Here is a 20,923-nt window from a genome sequence, read left to right as displayed (position 1 = left end):
CAACCTGGGAGACATAGCTAGACCCTGTCAAAAAAAAAAAAAAAAAAAAAAAATCTGCTTAGGAACTATGTTCCAAGGGTTTCCTGCAGAAACAGGAATCGTTTCCATGGCGTGTGTGTGTAGTCTATAATTTTGTCAAACTTTTGTGTGTGCTTTTAATGGTTTATGAGAACATCAATTAAGAACATCAAATGGTTTCCAAGAAAAGACCCTAGAGTAGAAAATTACCATAAATATCAAGAGAATACCAAGTAGATGACCCCAGGATCACTTTGAAGGATGGAACAGGCTTTTAAAGGTCCTGGGCACACTGCACAGCCTAACAGCTTATTAAAAACACTAAAACAAGACTTGTGACTTTATTGCATTGTTGTGACACCAGATCCTATTGTTTGGGTGTCCCCTCCTGTCTCCCACAAATCCACTTCCGTATGTCTGAAAATCCGTAATAGGTCTAATGATTATCAAGCAAGGGAGGTCTCAGGAATATTGTACCTTGAGAAGTATAAGAACTTCCCAGAGGTTATGTTACCATAAAATATCTAGTTTCTAGTGCTTAAAACATTAAATTGTTTGCAACATATTTTTCCGTACGTTAATCAACATACTTTGCGATCCCTTATTAAGTTCTAGCCTCTGCAACAAACGTGAAAAAAAGCAAAGACGCATAACTCAAATGTGAGAAGCACGGAAATTTCCTAGACCGCAGGGTTCGTTCTCAGTAGTCGGCAATAAGCTGGCTTTCAGAGTCAGGAACTTGATAAAGTTGTTTTGGAGGATGCCCCAGCTGTGTGAAGGTCCATTTCGTTTTGCATCTGAAGAGAAGCAAGCGAGACTCCCCTACAGGGAGTAATGGTTCAGCGGGGCAAGGTTTGAAAACCCAGAGCTGGACAAAGGCGGGAACGCACGCCGCCGCGCCGGGGCTAGGGGTGCTGACGGCCCGCGCAGCTCGCGGGCCTCCGGGTTTGAGGCCCTGGGGTCAGCCCTGCTCCGGGCTTCGCGCCCGGGCGCGGGTCAGAGCCGCCAACTTCGGGCCAATCAGCGAGCGGCGTCCCGGCGCCCGGAGCGCCCAGGCCCGCGCCCCCCGCGCCCCCGCAGCAGGAATGGCAGGAACGGATCCGGGCCGAGCCCGACCCGGGACGAGGAGGGGCTGAGCCGCGGGGGATCCTGGAATCGGCAGGGAGGTGGGGATTCTGGGAGGAAAACTCCATTTCCTCCTTCCCTGCCGGTTTCTCCCCTCTACCCTGGCACCCCAAATTTCGATGTGCCGCCTGCCGGGCGCTAAGCGCCGGTGTTGAGAGAGGCGGCGGCCGCCGCGCCCGGGAAAATGCTGGGCATGTACGTGCCGGACAGGTTCTCCCTGAAGTCCTCCCGGGTTCAGGACGGCATGGGGCTCTACACGGCCCGCAGAGTGCGAAAGGTGGGTGACCCGGCGGCGGCCTGCGCGCCCCTGCACCTCGCGCGCCCTGTGCCTCCCGGAGTCGCCCTGCTGCAGGGCCCGGGGCGCGGCGGGCTTCACCCCGGTCGCCCCTCGCCCGGGCCGGGCCAGGCGTCCGGGGGAAGGCCGGGGACCTTGGGGCACGGCGGGGGTGGCCTTTACTCGCTGCGCCACCCGAGCAGGCAGCGCCACGTAGGTGGCGGCGGGGTGCGCTCCGCTGCCGGCCGGTCCAGGGGCGGAACTGCCACCGGCCTCCCTGCCGCAAGATGTCTTTCCTCTCTCCCGCAGGAAGTGAGCGCGGCGGGAGCCTCCCTCTTCCTCGGTTACGGGTGTGAGCTGCGTCTTTGCGTTGGCGAAGGCACGCGTGGGCGGGTGTCTTCCCCCGCGCGCACGTTGCTCCGCTGCCGCCTCTTTTCCTTTAGGATGAATTAATGTGGCTAGAAACGCCTAACTTTCCATGCGGGGATGGGAGGAGCAGCCCAGAGCGCCGCTCCACGCAGGCCGTAGAATCTCATTCATACGCCCAGGATTTCCTTCCCTCCTTCTGGAATGTATTATATGTGCCTTCAGGGAGGTGCCAACCAGATGATCTTTGAGTGTCTGTACCTTTTTTCTCCGCTCTTTTTTTTTTTTTTAATTTGTCTCCAACATCGGTTCGATCTCTCCAGCCAGAAAGTTACAGGCATGTGATGAGAGGAAGCACATTGCTCAGTTCGTACAGGAAGGGCCTGAAAGTGTTGGATGTTGAAAGCAAAGGCCTAGGAAGAGAGGCCACAGGAACAGTCCAGCTCTTTGGATTTGATCTTATAATATTATAACTTGTTAGAGTCGTCCTAGCCTTCCTCGCCCCCTTTTCTTAGTAGATATTTTGTAAGATGGAGGTTTGGGCAAGAACAGTCTTGTTCAGGTAAGGTATGTTAACAAGAGGTTCAGAGGATGCAGTAGAGACACTAGGGTGCCTTTCATCTGCATATAACCCTCTCCCCTTTGCCTCTGACCTAAAGAGCTGGTGAAGAGTAGTAGAAAGTGCTACTAATCTCCAAAAAGGGCTCCACTGACAACATGATCTCCAGTCATCCTTCAGGGCAAAATTGGAGAAAATAAACCACTTATTTATTTTTTCAAGTGCGAGTTGGCGAGAATGTTCAAATGTTAAAAACAGGAATAAATACTGAATTAGAGGTGTATTGAATAGTTGCCAAATGGCCAAATGTTAAAATCAACATTTTTTGAAGGCCAAATACAACCATCACCAAATGACGTCTGTACAGAGTTGAAATTCTCCTTTTAATTCATTCTTAAAAGATGTGAAAAATTCTCAAACAGACCTTCCTTAAAGGTTTCTGGCTTAAATTTAATTACTTTAAAAATTAAACACAGATCTTAAAAATCATTTTATTTAATGTTATGAAGAGTACTATAAACAACTCTACAAAGATTAGAATTATTATATAATCCTTGTTGTTTCCTTATATTACCGTATAGATTTTTAGAAACAGCTGGCCAACCTACTTTCTTTTGAGATTTTTATTAATTTCAGTTTATTTTTTTCATGTATTTGATTCTTTGTAAGTATTTTATTTTTGGGCATGCAATGAAATGAACAGCTTCCAAAATCATCATATATTATTGCATCACTTTACTATTGCAATGATAAATACTTATCTTTTCCTGGCCAGTTTAACTTTAATAAATAAAACACATACAGATTTTCATCCAGATCATATTTAGAATGCTTCGCTGTATTTCAAAGTGAATATGCAGATGTTTGCTATGAATCCAAACTATTATCGATGTTTAGTTATGATCCCAAAATATTCAGTCACAAAGGTCATGGACAGGTTTGTTGATCTCAGAAATGACCTTAAAGCAAGCTTCAGTTCCTTTTCCTTCCAAAATCTGAGGACAAAGACAAAGCTAAAGCCAAACAGCAGACTTTAGCTGAATTGTGAGGCTGCAGCTGAGTATCATGGCATCCCTTACCTGCTTATGGAAGGCAAACAGTCCCTCAATTCTTAGGTATTTTCCAAGTAACCTTGTACTAGGCCTAATTCTGGACATAAATCAAGGGATCTGAGAAGAGAGATTTATTAGCAGCTACATTAAGAACCTTACTTAAAAGTTTTTATGCTCTCTATTCTAAACAAATTTTGGAAGATACCACTTTTAATACATGTGTTGGAAATTACAGATGTTTTGCCACACTTTTATAACACATATGCTTGTATAACACTCCTGTTTTAAAAAGTGCTTGCAATTCAAGCCATCTGTTGATTTCAAATTCAGAGAATCTAATCCAGACTGAGGTTGGGGAATCTTGCTAGAAACCCCACCCTCATTACATTCACCAGGTTGAGATGGGATTTTCTTGCTGGTGGGACCCCTTAATCCTCTAGTCCTACCCCTTTTCGTGCAGTGCTTCCTAGAGTGGTGGTGTCTTTGCAGCAGAGTCACCTAATTCCCTGGCTTTACCTTAGTCCTACTAGATTTTTCCTTGGCAATTATCCTTTTTTGCTGGTCTGTTGCCTCTGATTTTTTTTCCAGTATAAAAATCTGTATAGTGACAACTCAAGAAAAGGAAAAGAGTCAGTTAGAAAGCTTTTGAGAAGAAAAAGGAGACCTGAGTTCATTCATACTTTCACACATTGTGATTTGCTAATAATCAGAATAAGGAAAAATAATGAAATTGACACTTTTTGCATGCTGTGTGCCAGACCCTGTCTAATGCTTGCTGTGTTTTCTCGGGAGCACAGTTGAATGCTTCAGTGAAAATGTGGCATTTTAGGTTGCAAAGTATTATGCAGATTAAAATTAATATTAGTTACTCAAAACTCATAAAGTAAGTATACATCCAATAAAAATTTAAAGTTAAGCAAACACCTTACTACATTACATTTTTTGTTTCATGACCATTTTTTTCCTAGCTTGCTTATATGATTAACCACCAGTGGGTGGTGTTTTTTGATATTGTACCTGAAACTGCAAAGTGGAAAGGTTATTTCAAGCTCTCAGATTATGTGATTTTAAGGGAAAGATTAAGGTGGAAATACACTGCTCTCAGCTTTCTTTCCCTTTGGATATTTTAGGCTGTAGGTTTTTCTTCTCTGACTTTCAGTCATTTAATCATTCATATGTGGCAGGTACTGTACTAGGCCCTGGGAATACACAGGTGAGCAAGACAGACAAGGTCTTTTTCTGCAAGGAGCTTGCTTTCTTATGTGGGGAGATAGGCAGTAAACAAGTATAAAATGGAAGATTACCAAAATGATTGAGGCATGTGTTAAATTAATTGCAGGAAATAAACAGGATGAGGCATTAAAGAGTAAATGAGGGGTGGGTCTACTTTAGGAGGGTCAGCAGGGAAGACTTTTCAGAGGAAATGACTTCTGAGCAGAGAGCTGAAGTCGCTGAGCCAGCTAGGAGATTCTCTAGGAAGAGAAGTGCAGAGAGCCAACCTGTTCAATATAAAGCTCTTCCTCTTTCAAAGTGCCTGTCTCTGGGCTTTGGCCAGAGGCATGCTTCCCAGCCTGTGGGCTGGCCACTTGGCAAGCTGTAACCTTTTAGGAGAAATAAAGTCTTGTCTCCGCCTCTCCTTTTCTAAAATTATATCTTGTAATTTTTTGCTGAGTTAACAGACATCATCTAATTGGCACATCCTCATTTTACAGGTGAGAACACTGAAGCCCAGAGAGTTGCAGGGAGTCTTGCAGCTCACAGTTGCCTCTCAGATTCCTATGCCTTCCACAGTTTCAACTCCCTCCTTTCCAAACCAAGGCACACACCTTGATTCTCATTGAGGGATTTGTACTAAGGTCATTTGTTGAGGTAAAATCCTAAGTAAAAAAAAAAAAAAAAAAAAAAAATACCTGAAGTAAAGGCTTAAAGGTGAGTTTGTAAAAATACAGTAAGATTTTAAAACAAAAGTCAAATTTTACAAAGTTAAAAAAATCAAAGAAAGAAAAAAGCTGAAACAGATAAGTAAATAAAAGCCTGTAGAGGAAAAATCACCATGCATAAATGTTAATACAGGAAGAGCAGACTTTGTGGGATAAGGTGTTTTGTTGATCAGTGTAGAAGGTGACTTGTCTGAAGAAACATGGATTTGTATCCTAGGGCTAAAAATCTGCCAGCCAATGTTTGCTTACATTTCCTGGTGGCCGATGATAACTAATCTGGAAACATAATCAGAGGAAAAGTAATCATGAAGCCTGCCGTATATGCTATCTATTCCCTGTGTTCACACATTCACACTTCTCCATAGTGACTCAAGGCAGCTTTGTATTTCCTGGTGTTATTAAACATTTTTTAAATTATGTAACTACTCTAACATTTTCTCCAAACTATATTTTTTGTGATAATGGCAGCTACAATTAATTCAATAAGTATTTATTGAACTATGGCAGTTTTTAGGCACTGTTTTAGTTACTAGTGGCAGAAAAGCGAGTGACAGAGACAACAGTCACTAGATGCTTTACACAGTTTTTAGTGAAGTCCTGCAATAAACCTGCAAGGGGGCTGTTAGTATCCCTGTTTTATAGATGAGAGAGGTGATGTTGAGGAAGGTTACATCAGTCATAAGTGGATTAATGAAAATTTGAACTCAGGTCATTCATATACCCTTTGCCTTAAAAATGTTTTTTCTCTATTCTGATAAAATGCTATATCCACAAATATACAAACACATGCACACTTTTAAAAAAAACATAAGTTTACAAAAATAAGAAAGAGTAAACTCACTTCATCATCTCACATTTTTCTTTTGACGGTATCTTGTGGAAATTCCTGTATCTACCTTGGCTCTGTTTTTTTTTTTTTTTTAATGTCTGACTATAGTCTATGCTGTGGATGTGCCATAATTTTTATTTATTCAGGTCTTGTTTTACACATTCATTTAACAATCTTTATCACTCTATATGCCAAGACCTGTACTATTCACTTTGGGGTACAATAGTTAAGAAAATAGGTACTCTGGCTCTTGGGGAGCTTGCAGTCCAGTGAGGGAAGACACAAAATAACAGACCTATAAGATAACTTTTATACTATGTTAAATATTATAAGCATTATAGAAAAAAGAAAAAGAGCTAGGTATGGCTGACTTGGCAGAAAAGGTGTGTGGGTGTGTGTGTGGGATGCTATAAATGTTAGATGGGTCAGTTAATCCTCACTAAACAGGAGAGATTTGGGCAATTATTTGAAGGGTGGTAGGAAATTAGCCAAACATATATCTACGGGAAGAGCATTCTAAGTGCAGAAGAGGCAGCTACAGTAAAGGACCTAAGACGGGAGTTTGCCTGTTGTGGTCCAAGCACAAGGAGGTCAGTGTGGCTGGAATGGAATGAGCAAGCAGTTGAGGAGGAGGTCAGAGGGCTAGTGAAGGGATGAGTGTTAGGGGAAGATCCACTGCTTAGAGCCCTTTAGGCCACTGCAAAGCCTTTGGCTTTTACTTTGAGTGAAATGAGAGGCACTGCAGAGTTTTGAACAAAGGAGTGACATAAGTTTATCAAGCATGACTCTGGCTGTTCTGTTGAGAAAAGTTTGCCACAGGGCAAGTGTGTAAACTAGGGGAGTTAGGATTCTACTGCAGTAATCCATGTGAGAGGTGATGGCAGTTTAGACCAAGATAGTGGCTACTTTGGTAGTATGGGGTAACAGAACATGCTGATAGGATTGGATGTGAAGTGTGAAAGAATGGGAAGGATTCAGGATGATTCCAAGGATTTTAGCCTGAGGAATTGGAAGGATTGGATTGTCAGCCAACAACTGAGATGGGGAAGGTTGTGGGTGGAGGAGGTTTGAAGAGGGCAGATCAGGGGTTCAGTTTAAGGCATGTTGTTTTTGAGATGTCTATTAGACAGCAAGGGGATATGTCAAAGTGTCAGTGAGATACAATTGTATAATGCAGTTCCTCCTTCCCATTCTTTAAAATGTCACACATTTTATGTTTTATGTTATAAATCTTACAGTACGTTTTTACTCTTGTTTCTTTAGATCATCAGTGATCTTTTAGAGCAATTAAAACGAAGACAAATTGTCTTTGTTATGTACCTCTACTTTTTACCATTACATTTAGCTATTTATTTATTTATTTATTTATTTATGAGATAGAGTCTTGCTCTGTCGTCCAGGCTAAAGTGCAGAGGTGCGATCTCAGCTCACTGCAACCTTTGCCTCCCAGGTTCCAGCTATTCTCCTGCCTCAGCCTCCTGAGTAGCTGTGATTATAGGTGCCCACCACCACACCTGGCTAATTTTTGTATTTTTAATAGACAGGGTTTTACCATGTTGGTGAGGCTGATCTCGAACTCCTGACCTCAAGTGATTTGCCCACCTCGGCCTCCCAAAGTGCTGGGATTACAGGCATGAACTACCGTGCCTGGCCCATTTATTTATTTTGAACTAAGTTTCTGTCTGGTATCTTATTCTGAATGCTGAAGAACTTCATTTAACATTTCTTATAACACTTGTCTTCTGGCAATGAATTTTCTCAGCCTCTATCTGCCCTTCTGCCCTGCTCTTGTTCTTCTCCCCACAGTGGACGTCGCTGTGTTATTTTTTGGTGCTGGGTGGGCTGATGGTGAGGGGTATGGGAGAAGGATCTCTGTTGTCTTGTTCCATTCTCCCTCTTATGTAGGGTTTCTTTGCCTGGGCACTGGGAGTTGGGCTTTCTCAATATGCCTGCTCCTCTTCCCTAGGAGAGCTAATCTTTTAACTTGTGTCAGTGGTTGGTCTTTTGTGGGTGAACATTTCTTGTCCCTTCCCCAGTGGTAGGAGTCCTTTGATGGTTGTGGTCTAAGTGCTTGAGCCTGTACTGTTTCTTTCCCTTCTCCCCGCAGTGGTGGATCTTTACTGGGGTCATCCTGGGGATGACATAGTTTACTGCTTTTCTTCAGTAGCTAAAGGCTTTCTTCTGATATGAGAAAAAGGTCAGGACAGGAGGTGTACACTGTCATGCCATTCTTGCAGCAGCCGCTGTTCCGCTCTTGCATGACAGCATCACTGAGGAAGTCTCTCTTTGTTCTCCCATCTGTTCCCAAACCTCTCTCACATGGGGAGGTCCTTGGAAAATAATGTGAACATGCCTGTGAGCATCTCTTGGGTCTGGGGCTTGCTGTAGTTCTATACCTTCATTCTGTCTCACATTCCTCCTTTAGCAAGTTGTTAAAATGTTAGTTGATTTTTTACTTGTTTGGATGGTGGATGGAGGAGGGCACTGGCCACAGGTAAGCTAGTGCTCTCCTTAAGAAAAGTTATGATTTTGCAGTTTATCATTCTCATTGTTAGGATAGTAGTGATACTCTTACTAACCTTCTTGGTGGAAACTGAACTTTTATATATTTTTTATTTCAATAGCTTTAGGGGTACAAGTGGTTTTTGGTTACATGGATGAATTGTATAGTGGTGAAGTTTGAGATTTTGGTGTACCACTCACCGAGTAATGTATATTAAATCCAATATGGAGTTTGGATACCCCTCCTAGCCTGTCTCTTCTGAGTGTCCAGTGTTCATTATACCACTCTGTATGCCTTTGTGTACCCACAGCTTAGCTCCCATTTGTAAGTGAGAACGTGTGGTATTTGGTTTTCCATTCCTGAGTTACTTCACTTAGAGTAATGGCCTCCAGCTAGATCCAAGCTGCTGCCAGAGACATTATTTTGTTATTTTTTATGGCTGAATAGTATTCCATTGTGTATATATACATTTTCTTTTATCCGCTCATAGGCTGATGGGCACTTAGGTTGATTCCATCTCTTTATGATTGTGAATTGGGCTGTGATAAACATACATGTGCAGGTATCTTTTTGATACAATGCAGTTGATACAAAGCATTTCCTCTGCTTGCACTCACTCCGTCCTGCAGCCCTTGGAAGAAGGTGCGTGCTTCTCTTTTGCCTTCCACCATGATTCTGTTTCCTGAGGCCTCCCTAGCAATGTGGAACTGTGAGCCAATTAAACCTCTTTCCTTTATAAATTACCCAGACTTAGGGAAGTTCTTTATAGCAGTGTGAGAATAGATTAATACACTTCTCATCCCTTTAAAAAAATACTCTGGAGTTATGTTTTTATATGTGAGGTTTCCTGGATCTGTTCTCTAAATATCATATTTTTATCTGGTCATGGTTTTCACTTGAGATTTTTTTTTGAATTTGATTCTTGTCTCTTTCTTTCAATTCATTCTGTAAAGATATTTAATTGGGAAGTTAATGGTTTTTAACTCTTAAAAGTTTTTTTTTTTTTTGAGTGCTGTATTTGAATCTCCTTAAATTTTCTTAGATAATTCAGGTATTCCCTTTAGTTGAGGTATTCTGTCTGCTGCAGAACACAGAGCGTGGGTCTAATTCTTCTGCCTTATCTTCCTTTTTCTAGCAGCTCTGCTCCTTTGTATGGGCTGTATCCCTTGGTTGACTCATTGGAGCTCAAGACTGTTATTGAATAGTCCTCTGTGGCATCAGTCCTGCAGGTGGTAGAAGGCAAATGGGTCTCTCTTCAGTGGGCCTGCACTGGCAGATAGGCTGTCAGTTCCCTGTCAGTCAGCTTTCTGGTCTCCTTGTACTTTCGTGGGCATCAAGAGCAGGAAAGATTGTGGGCTGTGACCCCCTCCATCTCTGACTTTCAAATTCTTTTTGGGATTCCCTGGTTTTCAGTCCTTGTCCCTGGTTACTCTGCTGTCCTCTACTTTATTACTAAGTCTACTGGAGAGAACACCTCACACCAGATTTCTGCCAGAACCTAAGGCTTCACTTGCATCCATTTGCCCACAGATGCTAGTAGTAGTTGTTTTGCTCAAGAGAGGAAAGTAACAGGTTTGAGGGTGAAGGGGAAAGGTGTTGCATTCAGGTCACCATATACCCACAATTCTTTTTGTCACATCTCTTCTGCATTTCCTTTTTGTATTATTTCATAAGTGATGCATTTCATAAAGAATAATTCCATTTTATTATAGGCACCACTACATTTCTTTCCCCTGACCTCTGCTATATCAACTGGAGTAAGAGAGACAACTGCAGTAATTAAATTTGAAGTTTTTGTTCTCCCTCTAACAGGAAGTTGGCAGATGGAACAAGATGTTTGTGGTCATTAGTTCAGTGGCTCAAAATGTCAGGGCAGAAGTCTTTGCAATTCTCTTGGACTCAAGGTCGCTGCTTCAGCCCCAGCTATCATGCTCATATTCCAGGCAGGGAGAAACAGGATTAGGTATACTTTCTAGTTGACTCAGCTTCATTTAAGAACTTGTGTGATAGTTCCATACAATGATTTCTACTCACAGGTTGTTTGCTCCCTTCTCTTCGAGATAAATATAGTATTTTACCTGGATACATTAGTACCCTTAACAAGATCAGTGTTCTAGTACTAATGGGAGTGGATATAGGGAGGCAACTAGTCTGCCTCAGACTTCCTACAGTGGGGAAGGAAGACTGGTTATTTTTCACATTGAACTTTTAAGAAACATATTTAATACACTATTAAAGGTCTAATTATATTGCAAAGGCACATACATGCACAGTAGTTTAACATTGAAACATAATTATGTTCTAAGTGGGGACTCTAGTCTCCTTCTGTGAAAAACATCATTATTTCAAATATAAATGACTCAACTGCAGATTGATTCACTTTAATGTATTTATTTCATCTATATGTATATTTTTTATTTCTGAACTATTTCAAAGTAAATTACAGATGTTGTGACAATTCACCCCTCAATACTTTAGCATAAGGACATTCTCCTAAATAGCCATGATGCTGTTTTAGCAAATCCAACAATATTACTGTTATTTACAGTAATTTCCTAATGTCTTCTAATGCTAGTCCATATTTAAATTACTCCAATTGCCTAAAAATGTTTTTATAGCTATTTATTTTTGAACCAGGATCTGATCAAAGACTACATATTACATTTAGTTATGTCTATTAAATATCTCTTTAATCCCTCTCTCCCCCTTTTTAATAACAGTGACTCTCTGAAGAGATCATGTCAGTTGTAGAGTATCTCACATCTGGATTTACCTGATTACATTCCCAGGGCTTTATTTAACTTGTTTCTTTATCTTCTATAATTCCTGCAGTCTGGAAGTTAGATATAAATATTTCTGGCAAAAATACATTAGGGAGTGATGCTGGTTTATTTGTGCTGCATAACAGTAGGGGGCATATAATGTATCTGGCTTCCCACTGTTACTGATGCCAACATTGGGTTAAGGTAATTTTTCTATTGTAAATGTCCTGTTTCCCCTTTGTTCTTAGCAAGTAATCTGTGAGCTGATACTACTAAATGGATATATATTTTTTCACCATCAACCTTTTGCCTAATGGTTTTAGTATCCATGGAGAATTCTTGCCAAATCAGTAATATTATTATGGATTTCAAAATGGTGATTCGCTAACTCAAATATTCCCCCTTTATTTATAAGTTAGCATTCTCCTGTAAAGAGGAGCTTTTCATCATCAATTTCTGCTGTCTGGTTAGCCTGAACTATGGTTAGTATTGAAAAGGCAGGATAAAATGCTTAATTCCTTTTCTTTACTAATTTTAATAATAACTTATTATCCTCTAATGATAGCAAATGAGATTTTAAAAACATTTTCTCTCACTGACAGTATGGGCTTACAAATTTGTTAATGTGTTTCAATCAGTTATCCTCTTGTCCTGTTTGAGTCTCAAATTGTTCTAAATTTGGTCTGTGGAAGCTCTTTCTATTGGAATTTAAAAGCTGGAAGAAATCTTAGAATCAACTAATCTAAATCCCTAAGTTTTGTAGATAAGGAAACTGAGGCTTAGAAGATAGTGCTTTTCCCCACAATTCCGAGAGAGATATCTGCAGTGAATCTTGTTTTTAACTTCTCACTAATAACATTCAGCAAAATGAGAGAAAATGGCCCACATTTTTGCAATCATACAGTTTTTGTTTATTAAAAGTTACTGTCTAGTCCAGTGAATAGAAGATTGAACGGATTAATTATCTGCTTTATTCAGAAACAGTTTGAATAAAAACAAAGATGCTCCATTATGGGCTGGACATTGGATCAGTCTGAGAAGTGAGTTTGACTCAGACAGTTTGGTGTGTACAGGCTGAATTTATCTTGAAGTCACATTTTATTTGACCTGCACAAAGTGTCGAATTCTTGGAATTCATTGACAGTGTAAAAAATCAGTGATTTCACACACAAATTTGAGTTATTAGCTTCTCTAAAAATCATGTATATATCTGGCAACATTGGGTCCACATGGTGATACAGCAACATTCAATTGGAGTGGAAAAGTTTTTAGGTGGCATGCTCTTTCCACCTTACCTCCTGGCTACTCTCTAAAGTGTCATTTACATGTTTATGGTTGGGTATCTGGTGTTGTGTTGCCCTACTGCCTAACTTGTAAGTGTTTGAGGTGGTGACTCTTGAGATAGAAGTGAAGAAGTCTAGGAAAGTTCTTGCAAAGAAATCACAAATCAAAGGTAATACCAATAATGCAGGCACAAATGGACAGCAAGAAAATGGAAGAGCGGACAGTTTTCCTATCTGCTAGTGTGAAATCTTCAGCAGGTTTATTACAAAAAGTAAAACCAATGATATCAGGAAGTCAGCCAGAAATTTTTGAAGTTTTCAAGAAAAGTGTTTGAAATACAGGTTTCCTTCCTGTCATTAATTTTGAACCTCCTCCTAGGTGTTTAATTTACTAAGGCACATGTATATACTTCATTTATGATGAATCATATGAAAAACTTTCATTTTGTAGGTCAAAAATGGTCAAATATTGGCAATTTCATATAATTCCACTAAAAGAAAAAGAATTATATATGTATGGGGTATGTGCCCCAAACTTCCCTTTCATAGATGTGCTGCCCAAGCAGATCTGAAGTCCATTGAGGTAGAAGAGGCTTATACTGAAGTTAGAATCTCTATAGGAAATGTGGTTAGTGAATAAAAATAAAATTGTAATTACAGTTTTAAGAAACTACTGTTTGTATGATAGAGACAACAGTGAACAAAGAGAGAGAGAAGGATTGGGTAGCTGGTGCTGGAATCCCTAGGGGAAGGCTTCCTAAGAGTGGGTCTACTCAGTATAAAATCTTCATCTAAAGCCAAATATAAATTAGGTTTTCAATATCTGCATTGTTTCTCACCACAGTAGTATGGATAATTGAGAGTTGGCTATTTATATTTTTATAATCTTGCAGCCATGAAAATTCAAGTTTATTTGATGAACTCTTTCTAATAGACCCAGTAAGGTACTTTGAAGAAATGTCATCAAAGATAGAAAGCTAATTTACCTCCCCTATCAGTGTTTTTAATGTCAGTGTTTTTCAAGCTGTGAATCGCAGCCCATCAATGAGTTCTGTAATTAATTTAGTGGGTCAAAACTCTTTTTTTTAAACATATGAAATAACACAGAGTAGAAAATATGAAGAAATTTATACAGTATCACAGGGTTTTTTTTGTCTTTTCTTTGAAGGATATTCCTGAAATATTAAGTATCTCAGTTTTATAGGTGTGTGTTTCTGTGTATGTGTGAATGTGCTAGGTTGAGATACAAAATACATTTCTTAAAGCTAAAAACCACTATTTATTATAATTTGGTGGTTTGAGTTTATGATAGAGAGTGATTGTTCTCTATTAATGGTGAAGCTTTAAAATCAGCATTCTGCTTAATCTGAATTTTCAGAGCTTTAAGTCTTTTAATAATCTTACTAGGCCTGCATCCAAGCAGGCTTCCCCCGCACCCCCCACCCCCCAATCCCATTGCATTTATTTGAGTTTCTATTCTTTCCTCTTTAGTCCTCTGAACACTGCTGAATTGAGAGATTCACTTTTTTTTTCCCCTCCAAATTTGTACTGCAAAGAGGAACTGATTGGTTTGGATAGATCAGTTACTTTGGAAAGTGTGTACTTAGATTATTATTACTTTCTGTAATAGTTGATAAAGGCTAAATACATGACAGAGTGGACCGAAAATGGAACCACATTCATTCATATTTAACCCTCACGTTTATTACAGAAAACACACCTTATTTTTTGGTCTGTTTTGTAGATTGGCTTTAACATAAGCTCACAGTTTCTTCAATTCAGTAGTCAATGTATTGAGTGTGTACATTGGGCAATTGCACGGCCCAGGTCATTGCTAAATTGTAGTCAATGGAAAGCTGAGGAGGTGGCATCAGGTGGCCTCAGCAGTGGACCATGCAGCTGTCTGTCAGGGTTTTGAGTGTTGGCTTGGTGAAGTGGTTGTTGCCTGAGCACTCCACTCAGAATAAACCACTGGTTCCTGATACTATGTCTAATCATCGCCACCTGATTGACCTTAATCAAGCAAGCTATTTAAATTCCGAGGCTCAATTTTCTTAGTTGTTAAATGGGGAAACTCCCACATAGGATTATTTGGAATGCAGCACATGGTAGTTCAGTAAGTGTTAACTCTTCTCCCCTGTTCTTGTGGAGCTTTTCCTACCTGCCATCAAATCCTGGTTAGGTCCCATCTGGAGGAGAGAAGTGATTACTTTGTAAAGAAAGCCTCTTTGGGGCTGTTGTGTTTAAGTGTGATGTTGAATGCCCATTTTAGCATGAGGGGACTAGTGAGGCATGAGAGGATTGTGAAGCTGAGTAGGCTTCTAGCTTCTCTGAAATTGGCTGTCTAAACTTTGTATTAATATTTCTAATGTTATGAATAGTGAGCAATCTCCCTGTTTCTTTGCTATGCCTGTGTTTAAATTACTTACAATTATAGTCTTGATTTGAGGAATCTCTGGGTATTTTCTGCCCCTAAGTTAACATTAAAGAAATGGTCTTCCTGGCTCTGCCAGTATTTATGGCTTCTCCGGACCTCTTTTCTTCATCTGTAAAATGAGGGGGCTGGGTTAACTATTAATATTTGTAATTCTTTAAGCTTTAAAATTTTACCGTTCTCAGGAGTTGGGTGTTCTGTTGTTCATTAAGTAATTTATATCCTTGAAATATTGCCTTAGTGGTTATCTTTTCTCCTTACAATGTTCATCAAAAGAGATTTTGTTGGTTTTTTTCTTGCATCACCTCCATGTGAAGGGGAGGATTCTGCTGAAAAATAGTCATAGGCAGGTTTAGAAGCATGAGTGGCTCTGTGTCTCCTCTGCACACATTTCAACAAAATGTCTGGTTGGACAAATTCAACTCATTCCCACTGTCTCTGCAGTCCCTGCTTTGGTCACTTTAGAGAGAAAAGAGTGTTACTTGCCCATTGAACATGTCCTTAAAAGTCCCGTCAGGGTAGATTGAAGGACAGCCCATTTCCAGATTCTGATTTTAACAAAGACCAGAATTCTGTATCTCAAACTAGTAACACGGGTGTTTCTCGTGCATGTGGGCTTCAAAGCACACACTTCGAGAAAGCATGGTTTAAAGTGTGCCCATTTGCCTGTTTGAAAGATTGGCAGGCAAATTTAAAGTTTATTTATGAACACTCTTCCTCTGAGAATGCCAAGCCCACGTCTTTCTTGTCCAGAATATGGATGAATTTATGATTTTTATGGAAACCAGGTGATTTTCTGCCTGGTGGGCTTGTCTCTCAAGTCAGACAAAACTCAGTGCTTTTTTCAACATTGCTTGCCAGAGGCTATGAAGAGGATTGAAACATATGAAATACAATGTCCAGTGCCTTGTCAGAATTTGAAAGTAAATGATTTAACCCTTTTATGTTGCTCCTATGTTGTGGATTTAGCGTTTTAGGCTAAAAACAGATTAAGTTGGATTGTAAATAAACATTTTGTGTTGGGTAAATTAGTTAATATTTCAAAAGCGTCTCTTCTTTGGGCATGAAGATTTGCAGAAAAACATTCCAGAAGAAAAAAGTCGTTTATTTTAGTATGTTGATTTATTGTACTAATCCTTGTTCAATATAATCATTGCTACTCAGGGTGAAAAGTTCGGACCCTTTGCTGGAGAGAAGAGAATGCCTGAAGACTTGGATGAAAATATGGATTACAGGTTGATGTGGGAGGTGAGGATATGACTTATTTTAATGTTAAAAATATATTTGTATTGTACCATTTAATGCATTTTTAAGGCTACATTAATTGATATTGATTCCAGTTAAGTATTTAAGTATTGAAATGTTTTAGGTTTTTTTTTTTTTTTGAGATGGAGATTTGCTCTTGTTGCCCAGGCTGGAGTGCAATGGTGCGATCTTGGCTCACTGCAACGTCCGCCCCCCAGGTTCAAGCGATTCTCCTGCCTTAGTCTCCCGAGTAGCTGGGATTACAGGCGCATGCCAACATGTCCAGCTAATTTTGTATTTTTAGTTGAGACGGGGTTTTGCCACATTGGCCAGGCTGGTCTTGAACTTCTGACCTCAGGTGATCTACCCGTCTCGGCCTCCCAAAGTGCTATGATTACAGGCATGAGCCACTGTGCCCAGCCGAAATGTTTTAGGTTTTAAAAAAAGTTCAGCCTTTTTTTTTTTTTTTTTTTTTTAGAGAAAGTGGACTGTTGAGATATCTTACTAGACAGTTCTTTTAGAGATCTGAAGTTCTTCGTTGAAAAATAAGTTTTTCAGGTATAGTGATGTTTGACTTTCAAGATAAGCATGCCCTGAATTTAGAACTTGACTTCTATAAATAAAATTATACTTAATTTTTTTTATTTACTAGTTGAAGTTCTAATTGTATAGAAACAAATCTCAGTTTCATGTTGTAACAAAAATCCCGCCTTAAAATGTACTTTACCTTTAAAAACACATAGATAGTTAAGGAGTTGTAACACTAGAGACAGTCTTTTGCAGTCTAAAGTTTCACTTAAGCAGAGATCTGTATATGCCAGTATATGTCTGCACGTTATGAGAATTTCCATCCTAGTTTATGCCAATTATATTCGTTGCTGTTCTTTTCTAGGCATTAGAAAAAGGACCTAAGGTATCAAAATAGGAAAGCAGTGGTGTAGACTGTTGAAACAAAAATTTGGAAAATGCAGTCCTAGGAATTATATATGCATGTGTTGCTTAATGACAGGGATTCATTCTAAGAAATGCATCATCAAGTGAATATCATAGAGCATATTTGTACAAGCCTAGATGGTATAGCCTACTGTACTCCTAAGCTATAGGGTATAGCCTATTGCTCCTGGACAGTAAACCTGTACAGCATGTTACTGTACTGAGTAATGGAGGCAATTGGAAGGCAGTGGCAAGCATTTGTGGATCCAATGTATCTATACAAGCCAGGCACAGTGGATTGTGCCTAATTCCAGCTACTCAGGAGGCTAAGGCAGGAGGATTGCTTGAGGCCAGGAGTTGGAGCCCAGCCAGAGCGACATAGCAACCCAATGTCTTAAAAAAATATAAAAAATTATCTGGGCCTTGTTGTATTTGCCTGTAGTCCCAGCTACTCAGGAGGTTGAGGTGGGAGGATTGCCTGAGCCTAGGAGTTCAAGGCTGCAATGAACTATGATCTTGCCACTGCACTCCAGCCTAGGCAACAGAAGGAGACCCCTTCTCTAGCAAATGAAATTGAAAAAGATCTAAATACAGAAAAAGTACAATAAAAATATAGTATTATAATTATAGGAGACCACCATTGTATGTATAGTCCACTGTTGACTGAAACATTGCATTGTGACCCAAGACTATTTGATAGTTTCTATGAGGAGGGTAAGAGCTGAGATACATGTAGGAGGTAGAGATTATACAATCAGAAAAGGTTGGAAAACTGGAGTAAGGAACTACACATAGAGAGTCTCTCTTGCATGTATCAGTAAGGGTCTTCAGAGAAATAGAACCAAGGGGATAGTATATATATTTGTTTATTTTAAGGTATTATGTTATTGTGGTGGTAGCAAGTCTGAAATTTATAGGGCAGGTCCTCAGGCTGGAACCTCAGGCAGAAAGGTGATGCTGCGGTCTTGAGGCAGAATAGCTTCTCCAGGATACCTTAGTTTTTGCTCTTAAGGGCTGTGACTAAATGGATGAGGGTCACACACGTTATGGAGGGTGATCTCCTTTACTTACAGTAAACTGATTGTAGATGTTAACCGCATCTACAAAATACCTTTACTCCTATATCAGTATTTGATTGTTAGATGTTAACCGCATCTACAAAATACCTTTACTGCTATATCAGCGTTTGATTAAATAATTGGGTACTATAGCCTATCCATAGTATACATAAAACTATCAGTGTATTACCTGTAAGCAAAATGCATTTTTAAGCATCACCCGTATTGTTGAAACTGCTGGGGGTGAGGAGTGGAGGTGACTGAGAAAGGATTCTGAAAGGTTTTTTCAGTGCAAGTGATAAAAAATGGAAATTCATAATATAGTCCTCACTATAATTTAAGTGGGAAATGTTATTGATATTGTCTGAATTTAGCCTGCTGTTTTGTTTACTTTTATGTACTTAAACATTTTAATGGCTTTCACTATGTTTCTACAAGGTCTTAATTTCCTCAGCAGTTAATTCTTTTACTATGAAGGTTTTTCAGAAACCAAACATTTATGTGACCAAAAAAACCTGATAACTTAGTAAGTCATAAAATGATAAAAATACTACATTTTTAACAGGTTTTTTCTTTTTTAAAAATGTTATTTGTATAAATTTAAGGGGTACAAATTCAATTTTTAACATGTTATTAATAGTTTATGTTACTTGTTTTGTTATCTGAAAATTTTAGTGTGATGATCATATTAATGTTTTGTGTAGCTATAAGGTAGTGTTAAACAGATAATAATTTTTATTTTAAAAGGAAGACTTGCATATAGGAAACAAAGTCATTTTTGTACTATTATATAGTTGACAGTTCCACAGTACATCATCTAGTTTTGCATTATCTATTCCTGTAGTTCTTTAATGTCTTTGCATTATTATTTTGTTTTCACACTAGTTGTCTCCAGCTCTCTCACTCTGCTACCCAAGGAGCTGTTGATTTTATACATTTTTATGCTCAGGTAATGGTACACTCACACGATTGCCATTCTCTGTTTCATTTTACTTCACCCTTTATGTCTGTGTTTTGAACAAGTAATATTTTTACTTGTTACACAATTCAGAAGGTACAAAAGGGTATTGATGAAAAGTCTCTGTTCCCTTCCAGCCTGTTTTTTTCACCTGAGACCTTTCGATACATTTAACCCCTTAGTTCATATACCTTCCCCCTCCCCTTCTGGTTCTTTTTCCTCTTGGCCTTGTCTTCATTTCGGATTGTCAGCCATTGTATTAGTCTGTTCTCATGCTGCTAATAAAGACATACCTGAGACTGAGTAATTTATAAAGGAAGGAGGTTTTTTTTTTGTTTGTTTGTTTGTTTGTTTTGAGAAGGAGTCTCCCTCTGTCACCCAGGCTGGAGTGCAGTGGCAGGATCTCAGCTCACTGCAACCTCCATCTCCTGGGTTCAAGAGGTCCTCCTGCCTCAGCCTCCCAAGTAGCTGGGATTATCAGCGCACACCACCACACCTGGCTAATTTTTGTATTTTTAGTAGAGACGGGGTTCTACCATGTTGGCCAGGCTGGTCTTGAATTCCTGACCTGAAGTGATCTGCTGGCCTCGGCCTCCCAAAGTTCTAGGATTACAGATGTGAGTCACCATGCCCAGCCAGGAAGGAAGTTTAATGGTCTCACAGTTCCATATGGCTGGGGCAGCCTCACAATCATGGTGGAAGGCAAAGGAGAAGCAGAGGCATGTTTTACATGGTGGCAGGCAAGAGAGCTTGTGCAAGAGAACTCCCGTTTATAAAACCATCAGATCTTGTAAGACTTATTCACTACCACCAGAACAGTATTGGGTAAACCGCCCCAATGATTTAATTATCTCCAGCTGGCCCTGCCATTTACACATGGGGATTATTACAATTCATGGTGAGGTTTGGGTGGGGACACAGAGGCAAACCATATCAGCCATTCCCTGCTCTGCCCAGTTGTGCAGCTGGGCAGGGGAAGGGACAGATTCTGTGGTAGGTCTTCTAGAGGGAACATTTAAAGAACAACACTTTTAGAATTGCAGAGTTATTGCTTGCTATCTTTAATCTTATCCTTTATTATGTTGAATGAGCAAGCTGCTTCCAAACCCTGAGTTATACCATTGAAAGTCCTTTATTTTTTTATTATTTTAGCTTTGGAGGTGCTAGGATTCAGAAAGAGCACAGATACAGGAGAATAACTGGTCCTGTTACTGGTCCTGCTTCTGCCCCTTGTGGAACTGTTTGAGTCTTTCCAAAGGGAGATAATGAGCCTTCCCTCCTCTGGTGGGTAAATTTAGATTGGTTATGGGAGTCATTTCTGCTATGCCCCATATCTATGGTGCTAACCACAATGAAGCTCTCAAATGAGTAGTCCTTCTCAAACCAATAGTTACATATGTTGTGGTTATGGAACATGAACCAGAACCTGGTGGTAGTGTCTGGAAAATGATGTCATGTGAGAGAGCATGTGGCATAACTCCTTCTCAGTTTATACCTGTATTCTGCTTATGATGCCAGTGGTTGTGGTGGACAAGGCCAAGAGCCCCTGGGGAGCCATTTCATACCAAAGAACTTGGAGTTACC

At 39.8% G+C, this 20,923-nt stretch overlaps 1 protein-coding gene across 7 annotated transcripts in view; it reads left to right on the top strand.

Annotated features, from left to right (window-relative positions):
* The first annotated feature begins 1,040 nt into the window (after nt 1–1,040).
* The window catches only part of PRDM5 (PR/SET domain 5), a 236,345-nt gene continuing 216,462 nt past the window's right edge, over nt 1,041–20,923 (top strand). For 4 of the 7 annotated variants that reach the window (XR_010156344.1, XM_001151366.6, XM_009448210.4 and 1 more), the window contains exons 1-2: nt 1,109–1,420; nt 16,310–16,393. Coding sequence is in view for 6 of the 7 variants with exons in the window: in XM_001151366.6 (XP_001151366.1) it covers nt 1,328–1,420; nt 16,310–16,393 (177 nt within the window). In the remaining variant the exon portion in view is untranslated. Of the gene's footprint in view, nt 1,421–16,309; nt 16,394–20,923 lie in introns of all 7 variants that reach the window. The other 3 variants (XM_009448212.4, XM_054683350.2, XM_003310461.6) reach the window with 1 other exon arrangement.

The sequence above is a fragment of the Pan troglodytes genome, chromosome 3 (assembly GCF_028858775.2).
Source record: "Pan troglodytes isolate AG18354 chromosome 3, NHGRI_mPanTro3-v2.0_pri, whole genome shotgun sequence".
Classification (NCBI taxonomy): Eukaryota; Metazoa; Chordata; class Mammalia; order Primates; family Hominidae; genus Pan; species Pan troglodytes.
The sequence above is the reverse complement of the archived record's forward strand: the minus strand, read 5'-3'. Positions and strand labels throughout refer to the sequence as shown.